Source organism: Rhinolophus sinicus, linkage group LG13, assembly GCF_036562045.2.
Source record: "Rhinolophus sinicus isolate RSC01 linkage group LG13, ASM3656204v1, whole genome shotgun sequence".
Taxonomy (NCBI): Eukaryota; Metazoa; Chordata; class Mammalia; order Chiroptera; family Rhinolophidae; genus Rhinolophus; species Rhinolophus sinicus.
The window spans coordinates 56,996,189-57,013,043 of NC_133762.1; the positions used below are offsets into that span (position 1 = coordinate 56,996,189).

Sequence of the window (16,855 nt, forward strand, 5' to 3'; positions counted from 1 at the left end):
GACATCTGTAAAGTCTCCTTTGCCCTATAAAGTAACATCCACAGGTTCTGGGGATTAGGCCATACACCTCTTTGGGGGCCACTGTTCTGCTTACCAAGTCCCTCATGCAGGAGATTGGAGAACTTAATTTCCCCCAATCCCTGACAGGCCCGAAGAAAAGGCCTCCAGATAATGTCCCTGGAGACGGTTCCCCAATAAAAGTCCAGGTCAGTGCTTGATCACCCCACAGAGTGCCCAGTTAGTTGTTGGGTGTTGCTGCCTATCAAACACCGTAGGGAGCTAGACACGTGCTGCAGTGGCGAAGGGCATAAGCCATGAGCAAGGAAGGCAATGAAAAGACTGGAACTTACACAGGAACTGCAAAATAAGAAAGCAGGAAGTACAGCAGGCAGGTGGGCAAGGCTAGATCAGAGGAGGGAGAGAGGAGAAATGAAGTCAGAGATGACCTCCAATTCCTGGTTGTCTAGAAAATAATATTGAGAAACACTTGGCCAATCTGATAAGGCATGTGGAAAAAATTAGGAAACCAGTAGAATCAAAACAAAGTACACAGATGAGAACACAGTCATATTACACTTCTTTGCTCAGTAGCAATGATAGTTACATACTCATGATGTAAGTCCTTACTGCCGTAACCCTGAATTGTGCTGTAATTGATATTGAGGGGTGGGGGGAAAATAAGGTATGGGGAAGAGGGTAGTGTAAGAGGGTTATGTCTACCTATCTATCACATGAATATAAAAAAGGAATTTCAAAAACTCATGAATTAAGAAACAGCAGCATAAGCACATTCAGAAATACAGAGGTACATAGCAAAAGAAATGAGCAAGTTGAAAGTGCTAGCCAGTGGGGAGAGGGACTTAGAGGGACAGAGGACTCCTGATTTTCTTTGTAAGTGTTTAGTGGTAGTAGGATTTTAATTTTTACTATATGCATATATTACTTTGATTTCAAAGAACTCCGAGAAGGATCTCAGAATGAATCATTTTCCTCTCTAACTGAGCTATAACACCTTAGACAACCCTAAATGAGACTGGAAAGGCTCAGTGCTAAGGTGGCTAAGGTCAATTGGACCTTCCAGGCTCCACCTCACCACCAACCTGCCTGTCTCAAGATACACAAATTCTTGTAGCACAAAATCACAATGAAAACAGTTGTGGAGACAGATGTATTTTGCTTATGGAATTAATATGTATATAATACTACTGTGCTCTAACTCTACCCAGTGACACAATTAAAATACAGATCCTATTTCAAAGGCCAGCTGAAACCATTTATTTTTCTGACCTTCATGTACGAACTTGTTCTGGTCCTTTTATAAATTTTTAGTATCTCATTAAGAATGTCTCCTTAAGACTACGCCTGGTGCAAGATGATTTGTTTCAAGTGAGACAGTTACACCTGTCCTAGGAACGCAGAGATGATGCAACCACTAACCCATTAAATTGCAGAAAATGAATAGCATTCCCATTTGGTTCCTCCTCTTTCCTGGGTCTAGGACTTAGAAAATCTCCATCAAGTGTCCACTGAGGATGATACAAATCACTGTGTCAGTAATACGAGCTCAGCATCCATCTCACTGCCTAAGGAGATCAAGTACTTCCGTCCCATCTACATGGGAGCCTCCTCTGCTTTTTGTATCCAGCTGTTCTGTATTGATGAGAAGCACGAAGCAAGGCAAGTACTGATCCCTAGATTGTCTGTTATGGTAAGACTCTTATGGCATTGGTGGCCCAACATTTTAATCTTGCAGAGCCAGTGGTTTCCAAACCTGGCCACACATCTAATCTCCTGGGAAGCTCTTTGAAAAGCACAGATTCCTGGGCCCCATTCCCAGAGATGTCAGTCTATAAAATTTGGGTAAGGCCCACAGAACTGGGTTGCCCAGAGTCTGGTTCACCTACATAAGAGTTGGGGATCTGGAAAACCATCACTATGTAACCATGTGCTGCTACCCCTTCGCTAAAGCTTTTATTTTGGGAGAACTTTGGATTTAGGTTTCTACTTGTCTGGAGATTTTTTGGTTGCAAGGAACAAAAAAAAATCCACCTCAAACTGGCTTTGAAAAAATGGACTAATTGCCTCACCATAATGACGGATAAGTCCAGCGGCAGGACTGATTTTCCTAATGGCTTGATCCAGGTCTTAGGTAACCCAGTCAAGGACCAAGTTTTTCTCTCTACCTCCCAGCTTTTGGTTTCCTGCTGCTGGCTCCAATCTCAGAGCAGTGTCCCAACCTTGGGCCAAAAGAGTTGGATAATGGCTTCAGGCTATGCACCAAAAGCGAGTGAGGAGGACAGTCTGGTTTGGGCCTAGCTTTCCAGCCAAAGTCCCATTAGGCCTGATTGGGCTGTGTGCTCATTCCTGAGCTGATGGCCCAGGCCAGGCTGGGCCATGATGATGGCTTAGTCCCTTGCCTCATGCTCCCCACTGAATCTGGGGCTAGAACCTCACCCAAAGGTAATCCGAGACAGGGGTTAGTGGGACACCAAGCAGCTGCTGGAAGGAGGAGGCATGGTGCTGGGCAGAAAACTCAGTCACCCTACTTCCTGTCCCTCCAGAACACCCACATGTTCAGTGCTTGCAGCCTCTTGGACCCCTGCTCTCGATGCTTAGATTCCTCATTCCCTTTAGGATGCCCACCTACCCCACCATTTTGCTCTCAGAACAATCTTGAAGAGGAAACGATGGGCCCATTTTGATAGACTGGAAGGTTCTGGAGTATTTTGTATTTTAACCAAGTATTTTAACCAAGAGCACTGCTGGACATTTCTTTTTAGACGATGTATTTAAACATATTCCCATTCTCCCAGCCTCACCTAGAACCATGTTTTACTTACATTTTTATCCTCTTAAGTTTTCAATTTCTTTGGACATCTGGGAGGTTGAAAAGGGAAATCCTTTTATATTAATTATATTGTAGACATCCAAAAAGTCTATAAACCTTTCTAGATTTGTTGTGTATATTTATGTTCCCCTGTGCATTCAGATATGATTGTGCTTGGAATGTGATTTTTGAATTTTCAGACAGAAATTTGAGGACTCATTAGGGTTTGCCTGTGAATATACATCTGCAGCTGGTCAGAAAATCTTTTGCATATAAAAGAAAAAAAGATGAGAGTAGCTTATAATATGCCTACACCTCCCCCAAGCTCTTCCAAAAAGGAAGGGAGGGATCGTGTCCACAGAATAACTGTCTTGCTTTTTGAACGTGCAGCGATTATTAATTGCTATAATAGTACCTTCCATTCTAGAAAAATGCTTTACTATTGATGTGTGAAGCTATGAAGCTTATGACTTCTACAATTAATTAATAGTTAGCTAGACACAAATTTTGACCAGTGGTTAGCTAATCACTGCCTGAGGAAGAGCTGTAAATCTCTTTAAATATACACCATGCTACATTTGCTTGCAGGTCAGTGACATTGCTTACTGTTTTGTTTACAGGTCGCTGGACTTTATGAATTTTGTTTTCGGTCTCTTTCCTGTAAGTACATACTGAATTTTGAGTAACATAATTGGTTTGTAAGCTGAAAAGTCAAATGTCATATTCATCGTCCAAACGTTTAAAATGCTATAAATGTTGAGGTTTGAACTGCTTTTGTGTTCTGAAAATAAGGTTGAATGTCATGTCATGAACTCTTAAAAATAGAAAATATTGTCATTTTCAATAATATTTCAGTCACACTGTTTTAATAGTTTTCTTTCTAGGTATAGTTTCTTTTAGAAATAGCATTACTAGTGTTTCATTAGAATCAAATCATTAATAGAATGCTGGTAGAACATGAAAATGTCAGAAATTACACTGAAGTGTATTAGACTGTTGTATTACTTTATAGCTTACCATATTGCTTTTCTGAGGGAAGGAAAGTGGGAACTTGTGGTTGATTTTTCTGCTTAGCTCTGCCAGACACCTGCCTGACATGTAGGAGGGGCTCCCCCCAGGCAAACATCCAAGTGCAAACAAGGTACTCCATTTCAGGGTATCCTCGCCACTTCCTCCATTTTTGTTTCATTGTTGTCAAGGGATGGAAATTCTACCCAACCTTTTATCACTTTATTGGAGGGAAGAGAGTAGGGAAGGAAGATAATGAGAAACAAAATGGACTTTTATAAAGATTTTTTCCATGCTGGCCTATCTGTTAAGTAGCATTAACAACTGTACTTCTTCAGTTGGCTAATTATAAGCAAAATATCTATTTGCTTTAGTTTTCCTTTCCTATTCTTCATACTGAGGCAAAAACAAATATGGTTTAATTATGTTGCCTGAACGCTATGTGATCATAGATTGTATTTCCTCATATCGTTAATATAATGAAGATTTGAAATAATGTTCTCCATCATGTGTTTTGAATTAATGTTAAGGCATTTCAAAGTTCATAAAGCAATATAGATTACCCTGACGTAGGATTTACAACAGTTTCCCTCAGAGATTCCTCAAAGTACTTTAAGCATAAGTTTAATTCATTCCTATTTTGAAGTCCGTGTAAAGGCAGATCTTCAGCATTACAAAACCAATGCTGGCTTTAAAAAGGTAAAAGACATGTTTACTTTTTAATTCTATTTTATTTCAGGATATGGGGAGACAGGAACAAAATACCTTCATTACTTCATCCTTAATCCTTCAGATCCAAGTCACAGCAACTCATTATAGTCTCTTCCTCTCAGAGACTTGGCACCCAGTCCTTATTTTCAGTTTGAGTATTCAGCGACTTGACTGTGAAGTACCCAAAAGGAGCTGTGTTGTTTTGCTAGAAAGAAGGGAGATAAAGTCAAACAATGGTTCACTCCTTTGGGTTGCACAAATATCCCCAGGGTTTTAGATTAGCACAAGTAATACCTTCACAGGGTTCAGGAGAAGGCGAGATCCCAAAGGGACAAATTAGCTCTGGGAAGAGCAGGCTGCTTCTGCAGACACCTGGCAGAGGGTCAAGTGGGACGTGTGGAGCACAGACGGTCTGTCCTACAGACAACGAATTCGAGCCGTATAAGTAATAATTCTAAATATTCCACCAGCCACATTAAAAAAAAAAGTAAAAAGACACAGGTTACATTAATTTTAATAATAAATTTTATTTAACTCAATATGTCCAAAATTTAATCATTTCAGGATGTAATCAATATGAAAAATTATTAGTGAGGTATTTTACATTCTTTTTCTCACTTTTTGAAATGCAATGTATATTTTATACTTACAGCCTATCTTAATACAAGCAATAACTTTTCATCAGAAATAACTTGATCTGCATTTAGATTTTATAAAATTTACAGCTGAATAAGTAGATTCATATTCCCAAGTTGTTCCAAACATACATAAAAGTTTTCCAATAACTGAACTCAGTATCAGTTTTTAATTTAAATTTAATTAAGATGAAATAAAATTAAAAAGTCAATTCCCTAATCACACTAGCCACATTCCAAATGCTCAGTGGCCAGATGTGTCTACTGGCTACCATATTGGACAGTTCAGATCGAAAAGGTAAGTGGCTGCCATCAGGACATACAGATCCTCCTGTGTCTGCTAACTGAACCCACTCCTCAGGTTAAACACGCCGTTAGATCTGTTCACTCAAATGGGATCATGTAATGATAAAATACACAGACATCTGTTCATGTATAATCACAGGATTTTAGAACAGAAAAGTCCTAGAGTGCCACTCTCTCCTCTCACAGAGGAGGGGACCACAGCTGGTACAATATCACTTAGGAAGCATGGAGCCTTTGCTGTGACACAGCGCTGCCTCATTTACTCCTGATTATAAATCAATTTGCAAGCGCAAATGTCCTTAGTTTAAAAATCTACTTCCGCAAGAGAACTATGCAGAATGGGTGCCATTGTTCACAATATTCATTTATTCAGGTTTCAGTCAGACACTCTCCATATTATTGCGGTTGCTTGTCCCCTTGAGTTTTATGATTACTTTGCATATTATAGGAGAGTTTAACTTGAATATCCTCTCCTTTACACATTTCACCAGTATTTTCTTTAGTGTATTACACCAGGAATTTGTTTAGTGATAAGTGATTTCTGATAGTCTTTCTTTGTATCCTGCTCCAATCATGTTAGGACAAGAACTTCTGCCTCATTTCTCTGCCACATCTCACCCCTGAGTTTGTCCTTATCCAGAACTTCGTGAAGATCGTCCCCTTCAATAACTGCACCCTGGAGCAGGATCTCTACGTCTTCCATCGGGCAGGATTACTCAAGTAAGTGGACACGTGTTTGGCCAAAAAACAATCAATCCATGAGAACAAATAAATACTTATTTTAAGAATTGTCTTACTGATGGAGTGCTTTATCAAGTGATTTAAATCAATACATTTAGGGTCACGGTCATATCAAGAAGTTACTTGACCACTCAGATATTAAAACATAATATAACTCCACAATAATCAAAACAATGCCACATTGACAGAGTCTATGGGTAGAACAATGTGACACAAGAAAGAGACACACCACAGGTATAGTAAGAATTTTTTTTGTGTGTATGTGTGTATAAAGGTATGTATAGACATATATATATGACCAAATTTGTGTCACAACAGTGGGAAGAGGAAGGACTATTCTGTAAATGGTGGGACAAAATAAAGATAGAGACGTTCGTTCTTCATATTCTACAGAAAAATAGAATCCTAAGTGATTGAAGAGTCAAATATAAATATTGAAAACATAAAACATTAGGTAATAAATCTACAGTGCTAAGTCCTGTGCCAGATTCTGAGCGTCCAACAGCGAATAACATACAGATGTATTCCCTGTCCTTTCAAAGCTTAGATCACTACCAGAGTGGGCTTTTTCCCTCCTCATGCTGCAGGCTGGCTCAGAGCACCGCAGCCACATTTCAGCCCACGGGGAAGGGGGGAAAAAGAAGTGGAGGGAAGCACTTTCCTATTATGGAATTTACATTACTTTGTTTGTAGTCGTGATCAGGAAATGGGTTGCATGGTCCTACCTAGCTTAGCTTCAAGGGAGGCTGGGGGATAGTAGGTCAGGCCTGTGCCCAGTGAAAACTCAGTTAATTTGGTTAGTAAAAGGAAGAAAGGGGGAAAGGATACTATAGGATCATCATATGTAGTTTTTATCTTGCATATTTATAGAAGTTCTAGAAAGGTACAAAGCACTGTATTAATCTTATGTGCCTCTGGGGAGCAGGACCAGGAGGTTGGGGTGTAGATGGTAACTTACTTTTTACTTTGTATCTATCGGTTCTGTTTGATTTTTGTTTTCCACTAATTTTATTTTTTAGAGCAGTTTTAGGTTCACAGCAAAATTGACCAGAAAGTACAGAGGGTTGCTACATATCCCTTCCCCACCTTCACACACACACCCTCCCACAGTTAACATTCCACATCAGTTATACCATTTGTTACCATGGATGCATCTATATTGACACATCATTTTCAACCAAAGTCTGTAGTTTATATTAGGGTTCACTCTTTCTGTCATATATTCTATAGGCTTTTGACAAATGTATCCACCAGTATGGTATTATATAGAGTAGTTTCTAAAAATCCTCTGTTCTCCACCTATTTATTCATGCCTTTTTCTTCCCCCAGTACCTCTGGTAACCACTGCTCTTTTTACTACCTCCATGGTTTTGCCTTTTCCAGAATGTCATACAATTGGAATCAGATTGGCCTCTTTCACTTAGTAGTATACATTTTAAAGTTTCTCCATGTCTTTCCATGGTTTGACAGCTCATTTCATTTTAGCACTGAATAATATCCCATTGTCTGGATGTACCATAGTTTATTTATCCATTCACCTACTGAAGGACTGCTTGGTCATTTCCAAGCTTTGCCAATTATGAATAAAGCTGCTATAAATATTATTGTTCAGGTTTTTTGTGTAGGTGTAAGTTTTCAACTCATTAGGGTGAAATACCAAAGAGCACAATTTCGTATCACATGATAAGAGGGTGCAGTTTTGTAGAAACTGCCAAATTGTCTTTCAAAGTGGTTGTATCATTTTGCGTTCCCACCAGCAATGAACAAGAATTCCTGTTACTTTACATCCTCACCAGCATTTGGTGTTGTCAGTGTTTTGAATTTTTGCCATCCTAATAGGTGTGTAGTGGTATCTTGTTGTTTTAATTTGCAATTCCATTATGACATATGGTATTAAGCATCTTTTCATATGCTATTTGCCATCTGTGTATCTATTTTGATGAGGTTTTCTTTGAAATCATTTGCCCATTTTTAAATTGGGTTGTTCATTTCTGTTTGAATTTTTAAAAAATCATGTGTGTGAATTGCTTCTATAATAGAAATTACAGTTAATTTTGTGATTTTAAATTTTTTGAGATTTTAAATTTTATTGTGACTCAAGTAGAACTTTTATTAAAATGTACTTTACACCCTCTGCATTCTTAAGTAGAGTGTATTGGTAACATTTTCTTATGACTTGGAATTCTGTATGAATAAACACACACAGGAGATGGAGAGCAACTGGAGGACATGGGATCTGGAACAGTCCCCAGTGTGGTTATAGGAGTGGCCTTTTCCTAGTGGCTTATTTACTTAATGAACATTCATATTCTTTTCTCTCATACTCTCTCTTTTTACTATGAACATGTGTTGCTTTTATTAAAAATTAAACCTGATTTTTTAAAGTAATGAAACTTTAAACACTTGTCTGGAAATTAGTCCTGGTTGCAGCAGGGACTCAGTTTTTCTCTGTAGTATCGGCTTCATTTTTCTTTTATCACTTATATATAAAGGTGGAGCAAATCATGTACATCTGGGTGCTTTTCTGAAAAAATTGGAGACTCATAAGCTGGAGTGCCTTTAGAAAATCATGATCTTTGTCACTGTTCCCATCTGAGCCCTATCAGGAAACTTCCTTTTTTTCCTGTCAGTTTTGTCACCAACCCACCCACCACTCCACACCCTGTTCTCAGCTTGTCTGCTCTTATAGTTCATTTGTGCTGTTACTCTTGTTCCCATACCCAAGAATCTGTGCCTGGTTGTGTAGGGGAAGACATCCCTCAAAATGCACACATTTGGGGCGGACGGGTGGCTCAGTTGATTAGAGCGCGAGCTCTGGGCAACAGGGCTGCCAGTTCAATTCCCACATGGGCCAGCAAGCTGTGCCCTCCGCAACTAGAATGAAGTCAATGAGCTGCTGCTCAGCTCCTGGGTGGCCAGATGGCTCAGTTGGTTGGAGCTCGGTCTCTCAACCACAAGGTTGCCAGTTCGGCTCCTGCAAGGGATGGTGGGCTGTGCCCCCTGCAACTAACAACGGCAACTGGACCTGGAGCTGAGCTGCACCCTCCACAACTAAGATTGAAAGGACAACAATTTGACTTGGAAAAGTCCTGGAAGTACACACTGTTCCCCAATAAAGTCCTGTTCCCCTTCCCAAAAAACAAACAAACAAACAAAAAAAACGCACACATTTGTCACCATCATTGGATGTCCATTTTGTTGACATGACAGTACGCCATTGTTTTCTAGAGAAATATCTTTTCTTTAATTATTTTCTGTAAATTGTAAGCGCAAAATGCTTTTTTAGAGAAATCACACATTTAATGTTAGAAATGGCTGTTTTACCTGTCAGGATTGCTCAGCTCTAAAAGGAATATGATATCCAGAGCTGCCTTCTTCCCTTTGCTCTTTAAAGCCCAAACCCTGCACCCCCTTCAGTCAGCAGAGCTTGGCCAGATGAGAGGGAGGAGGCCAGCTAACCTGAAGACATTCCTGCAAAAATGTGAAGGAAGGACAACCTCACACCCTGTCATCTATCCCAGAGACATTTGTATTTTTAAAAAAGATAATTGTTTTTCAAGGATGCTTCTAACTGATTAAATTAGATGAAAACTTTTCAAAGGGTCTATTTACTTTGGTGAGTCTTTTTTTTTTTTAATTTTTTTTTTAAATTTTATTTTATTAAATTTATTGGGGTGACAATTGTTAGTAAAATTACATAGATTTCAGGTGTACAATTCTGTATTACATCCTCTGATATATTGAATTTTTAAATTATTTTTCATGAAAGTGTTTCCTTTCGGGGGGAATCCTAAAACCACAAGGATTTAGGATTCCTTTAAAATCCTAAAAAAAAAAGACTTTTCAGGGAATATCTATCTACATTTTATATAAATTATGTTTTATTGAGATGGGCAAAAGTCAAAATAAAAAATAAACAACTGTCTTGTTATGTATTGTAACCCAAGTATATATATACCAGAGGATGCCAAAAAATAATGCATATTTTAAGAAGGGAAAAAACTATTAAAATTGTAATACTCAATCTATACCGATAACAAAGGATGAATACGAGTCCCGTTTGACATCTGCAATTACAGGAGGTGCTCAAAGTGGTTACCATCAGCATCCAGACACTTCTTGTTGCGACGAACTACTGCTTAAGTAATGCTGACCAAAGTGTCCACTTGTATGCATTTTTTTGGCACCCCCAGTATACACACACAAATATATATGAATGGCAGTTGTAGCACTTTGGGTAATAGGAAATTCTTTAATATGCAGTTGTACAACTATAAAGGAACTGAGCTCCTCACACTTACTACAGCGATACCTACACCACAAAAAAAAAAAAAAAAAAAAAAAGATAATTGGTGGTAAACAATGCATTTGGAGGAATTTCATGTCTCACAAATGAAGTTCAAAAATGTGAGTATGGGAGTGATATCAACGATGAGTAGCTGTCACCTTGAACTGGTCCCTGGTATCCATTCTAGCCAAGGTGGCGCTGTCTTCACAGGGCCTTTCCTTTCTGCCCCCGTTTCCCTACAGTATTCTCTAAAAGTTTCAAGATGTTTTCATAGTTGCTCCCCCATTGACAGACACCTGCATTTCAGCCGGGGTGCAGGAGGGGTCCAGGTGAGGTGCAGCACCAGCGTCCTTTGTAAGCAGGGCTCTGTGCAGTGACGCTCTGTGACACGCATACCTTGTGTCTGTGGGACTCATGTTCAGCTTTTAGCAAGTGAAGCCTTACAAGGGTTTGTTCCCTGATGTCAAAGGAGACCATCCAGGGGTGGCTGACAGCTTTACAAGGTTAGTGCAAACTGTGGCATCTTGCACCTTCTGCCCCATAACACTGTGGCTCCCTTTTCAAGGTCACTTCATCTTTTTACTCAAGGAGAGTTTGTATTTCATATACTCTAGTTCTATTCCAAGTGCGGTCCAGGGATCAGCAGCGCTAGTATCAGCAATTATGGAGAATTTGCTCAAATACAGAATCTCAGGCCCTGCCTCAGGCCTTTGGAATGTGTTTTCCTGGGAATCTGTGTTGTTAACAAGTGTTCCACTTGATTTTTATGCCTATTAAAGCTCCATAAGTGCCAGAGGTGTTTCTGCCTTTTATGAATATATCCTTTGAAAGATACATTGAAAGATATATTGAAAAGAATTGTGATTCAATCTCTCCTCCAAATACAGATTTTCTATAACCCTATAAGGCACACCTACTTTAAATCTTTTGTTATCTGGTAATTCTTGGCTCTGTTGTGGTGTTAAGGCCCTTCTGCGTTGCATAAATGGATGCTTGGGCTAGATTTTATAAGACTATGTGAACTGACAGTCTTATAGATTTTTACTTATTTATATTGTGATTTCCCTTATCTCTTTCTAATTTTTGTCTTTTCATAACACCCTCCCTTCAACCTATGTTTTTCTAAAAAACATCTTATTAAATTTCAAAACTTAGATTATCAGTGGGCATGCTTTCAGTTGGAAATAAAAGAAAACCCAACTCCAAATGGCTACAACCATGGGACATTTATTGGCTCATGTAAGTGTGAGGTCTAGAGATAGGTAGGCCTTTAGGGTTTGAATCTTCGGGGTCTTGGTTTTCTTCCTTTTTCCACTCTGCTTTTCCCGGTGTCAGCTCCAGCCTGAAGTTGGCTTCCATCACATTGGCAAATGGCTGCTCCCTTCTGGGCTGCCATCCGTGCACCACTGTGGAGGCGGGAAAGCTGGCTGAAGGCGCAAGCTTTCTTTCCCAGAGGGCCCTGGCACATACCCCCACATTCACCCAATACATAATATTGACTGTTCGGTGTGTGCCAGCCGCCACTCCAGGTGCTAGGGAAGCAGAAGTGACCCAAACAAACAAAAATCCTTGCTCTCATTGGGCCTGCATTCTAGTTAGAGGAGAAAGACAGAATTAAAGGGAAGAAATAAAATATACAGTGTGTAAGTGATACAGGTGAATGTAAAGAGTAAAGCAGATGGGGGGAAGAAATACTGGGGTGCGGGGGTGCAAAGGGAAGGACTCTGGGTGAAGGAGGTGAGGGAGGGAGCCACATGGGCACAGCCAGGGCCCAGGACCTCGACACCTACTTTTTTTATACCATATTTTAAAATATATTGTGTGCTACCATTTTTTGCTTCACTTCTCTTGGCATTTGGGATGGATTGTTCTTGCTCTTAAGTTTGGTTACTTTAAATTTCATGATCTCATGTTCTGGTCTCCTGCCCGTTCTTGTTTTCCTTCCCTTGGGAAATTATATTTGTGTTTGTCACCTGCCTTCTGGCCATTCTGGCGAGTACTGGGACAAATCATTCATTCAGTTGTTAGTGATGTCTGCCTCTTCTGTCAACATGTGCCATGGGGAGGCTCCCCTCGTTTCACTTATAACTGCTGGTCTTTGGGGAGAGAACATTGCCTAACATTTATGTTAATTTTCATTTGAAATGTGTATACACTAAATGCTTTTTAACACTTTTTACCTTATATAGTGATCTCTAGGATGTTTCCAAACTTAATATGAGGTTAGAATGTGGTATAAATTATTTTTGTTTCCTTTTTCTCCTGCTTGCCCATCTTAACCTTCACACTGGCTTTCTCTTTCTCTTGTTTATTTATGAGTGGAGGGCACATTTGGATGAACACTTAGTCCATCGTCCTGACCTCCCAAACCATGTTTTTCTTAAATTTGCCATTTTTAATTTGGGGCAATATGTTTCAAACCTTTTTATCCAAGTAATATTTATTGCGCTAGAAATTATATCTATGAATAAATATTTACTGCTAAGTTAAATCATACCACCAATTGTCATCTTCGCTCAGTAAATAAAAATGCCCTTAGGTAGCCGGCTTTTAAATGATTCCTCCCCTCTGTGTTTTTGTTTTATTTGCTTTTCTGTGGTGAGTCACTCATGTGTGGTTGTCATTTTTCCCAGCATGTCACCATTATACCTGTTTCAGGCCCATGTCATCATTGAGAGTATTTTAGTGACATCAATCCTTCTGGTCCTTTTGATCAGCCTCCTTGACTAGAACCTGATAGAAAACTTTATTTTGTGGTTACTGTTTTGTTTTGTTTTTTGGTTTAAACTGAAATACCATTGTTTTATGTTCATAGATCACTCCTTTGGAATTAAGAAAGACTCAAATTACTTTTTCTTCTTCTCATGTTGTTTTAATTTACTGGCATCAAAAAATTGCCCTATATTCTGCAAGGTTGAGTGACCACACAGACACACACACACACACGCACACACACACACACACACTCATTTCTAGGTGTCTAGAACCATTCATTCACTTTGGGGTTGAAAAATTAAGTCTTTTTCCTTCTACTTTTATATATAATATTCTATTTTATTATGTGTTAAGTCTGAGTAAATACTATAAATTCTGACCTTTGAGGCCAGAGTCCATCAAAAACTGGAGAAGAAGAAAAACTTGTGTTGTGAAGCAGGTGACCGAGGCTGAAAAGCTTTCAAGACCCAGTGGGCAAGGGCTTCATCATTTTTTCCTGGAGAGGTGACATTTGCTGAGCAATCACAAATTTGGGCATTCAAGTACATCAGAGAGAGAAAGGAGTAAGAGAGAGGTGACCTGGGGAGATAAAGGACCATGGGGAAGTGTTAGGGACAAAGAGAGCCTCACACAGGACCCCCTCAGGAGACCTTGCTTTTTCTATGTACGAAAGAAACTATGTGGAATGATAAGGAAACCACAGCTAATCTCTCTCTGATTCAAGGTGGCTTTAGAACCATGTCTGAACCTTGAGAAGAGAATGGCTACATCATTCTGGTTACTCTGTGTTCCCTTCCAGGAAAGTTGGGTAAGGCGACACGCAGAACAGGTCAAGGGAGGTGGGAGTTCTTCTTGGTGTATGCCCTGAGACAGAGCAGGGAGCCTGGCAGAAAGGTTTTAATGAAAGAATGAAGATTGGAAACTTCTTATTCAAAACTTGTGGACATGAGCATTAGGCCATACTTAGGCACGTCCGGTGAGCCCACCCTCTTTTGCAGCTCTGCCAGTCTTAATTCTGACATGTAAACATCGAAATGAACTTGGTCTTTTTGGATACTTCTTTAGCACTTTAAAAGTTCATTCCACAGAAAGCTTGGTATCATTTTATAAACCCTCAGTGGATATCCTTAATCTTTATAATTTATTTGAAAATACCGCAAGAAATAAAGATAGCAGTTTGATAATTCAACAATAAATACTATCTCCTTTAGTGTGTACATGTGTGTATGATGTCCAAATATATATTTTAAGATTATTTCATTTTAACTAAGGATCACACATGTTGAGAATAAAACTAAGTGTCCTTACAACTTTGTTTTGAAGTCATTTTATTTTTCGAGGGGCTCTGTGGCTAAAACACAGACTGAGGTCTCCGTAACTCCTGATCCATTTCTAACTTCATATACATCATTGGAAACTTTAAGGTATTTCAGGATTATTTATCAGAAGATGATTCTGGAATCAAGAGAAGGCCAGCTCCCCGAGGGAAGGAATTGTGGACTATCTTGTTTCCTGAAGGATCCCCAATACCCAGAACACACTGGGTATGCAACAAACATGTCATAAATTTTGTTACTGTCTGAATGAATCATTCTTAATAAAGCCACTTTAAGAATTGATTTTTAAGGAATGCATTTTAATGGAAGATCTATTTCTTATGCATATTCATTTTTTACTTTTTCTGCATGCTCCTGTCAATTGCTGTATAAAAGCAATTGGGACACGTACCTATCACCATATTTGTATTTCCCTTTTGCTGGCCACAGGTCCCTGCCATCTCATTCTAGTTAAAGGCAAAACAAACAGGCTGCTGTTCCGAGCACCTGACATGTAAGTAGCTGTATACACACTGGCCACTTCCAGTGAAAATGTCGCCTGTGGAGTAAACCTACATTCTGCTTTTTGAACTGAGCAAAAAACAATTGAAAAGTAGCTCTCAGAAGCAAATACTAGGCAATAGAGAAGAGCCTTGTCCCATAGAAATAGAGTGAGTCACATAGGTAATTTAAAATATTCTAATCGCCACATTAATTTAAAACAAAAAGAAGTAGGTCAAATTATTTGTAATGTTTGTTAACCTCTTATAGCCAAAATATTATTGCTTCAACATGTAATCGGTATTAAAAAGCATTAATCAGGTATTTTACATTTTTTATACCAAGTCTTCATGATACAGTGGGCAGTTTACACACAAAGCACATCGCAATTCAGAGATGCCACCTTTCAATTGCTCAGTAGCAGCTGTGGCTCCTGTATTGGACTGTGTAGCATTAGAGTAGGGCACAAACATATTGCTACCGCCATTCTTCCCCCTGAAAGTCTAGAAACAAATGAAAAGTATGAAGTGTTCTTTGGCGAATATAAATAGCAGAGATGACAGCTTCACAATATAACACAAAGTGATTGTGTCCCTTAATTGATAGTAGATTTCCATGGACAAACTGGTGAAATAATGTTTGTGTTTCTGTGATACCTGGCAGTAAAACAGCCCCATATCCCATTGAACACTTACTGAGCATTGCTGTGGCTAGGAAGAGGCCAGAGTAGACCATGATATGTTCTGAACTTAAAGCCTTGCCAAGGGTAAGATGGCCACATCCCAGAAACAAATAGAGATATGCATCAGTGTTACATGTTCATTCACTGTCCTGGCTCCAACAACACTCCTAATAACCCTATTGTAGCATGTATCATACATAGAAACATGGGGAAGAGTCTTTGGCCATCAACATGCAAGCTGCATTATTCATTCATCTAACAAATATTTATTGAGCACTTACCTCGTTGTAGGCATTGTTCTAGCAATGAGGGTGCAGCAGTGAGCAAATAGATTAGACTTCTTATCCTCATGAAGTTTCATTTTAGTGGGAGGAAACAAAACAATGACTAAAATAAATAGAAGGTAGGAAGTACTATGGAAAAAAATAGAACAGGTAATGAAGTGTCAGGGTTTCTAAATTTTTAATGGTGGGGGGCAGGGTAAGGGAGGGGCTCCACTGAGAGGGTGATTTTGAGCAAACACTTGATGTTGAGGTGAGAGAACAAGGTTTGCATATTTGCGGTGGAGGAAGCAGAATTCCCAGGAAGAACTTCTGATGAGGGAGTGTGCCTGGAATGTTTGAAGAACTGTAGAGAGGCCTGTGAAAGGTGCAGGGAAAGCAAAAAGCTGACAATTTGGAAATGAGTCAGGAGGAAAGATCCTAGGAAAAGGGCATGGGAAGGAGGCTTCTGTCTTGGAGGGGCTCTCAGCCTTTCTAGAACTTTGGCTCTTACTTGGAGTGAGATGAATCATAGCTGGGGATCTTAACCTTGGTCCATGGGTTGAATTCAGGGGGAAAATTGCATCTTTATTTTCATGAAGCTTTAACTGAAAATTAGCATTTCATTCCATTGTAAAAGTAGGCAGCAAACCACAAGAGGATCCGTAGTACCTGTAACTTTCTCTTAAATTGAAATGACAGCTATTTTCTATCACATTACAGGATTTGCATACATCTATAAATATTACTTATGGCTTATGCTCAACTATATTATTAGGTAACTATCAAATCATGTTCTTTAATGAAGCTCATATTTTATAATCCTACAAGTTTTATGCATTATAAAGAGGCATCCTTGGCATAG

At 39.2% G+C, this 16,855-nt stretch overlaps 1 protein-coding gene across 5 annotated transcripts in view; it reads left to right on the plus strand.

Annotated features, from left to right (window-relative positions):
• Positions 1-16,855, plus strand: part of CFAP61 (cilia and flagella associated protein 61) — a 332,611-nt gene that overhangs the window by 120,235 nt on the left and 195,521 nt on the right. For 4 of the 5 annotated variants that reach the window (XM_019712531.2, XM_074317335.1, XM_074317333.1 and 1 more), the window contains exons 11-13: positions 1,499-1,677; positions 3,448-3,487; positions 6,068-6,207. In XM_019712531.2, coding sequence (XP_019568090.2) covers positions 1,499-1,677; positions 3,448-3,487; positions 6,068-6,207 — 359 coding nt within the window. The remainder of the gene's footprint in view (positions 1-1,498; positions 1,678-3,447; positions 3,488-6,067; positions 6,208-16,855) is intronic. The other variant, XM_074317334.1, reaches the window with a different exon arrangement.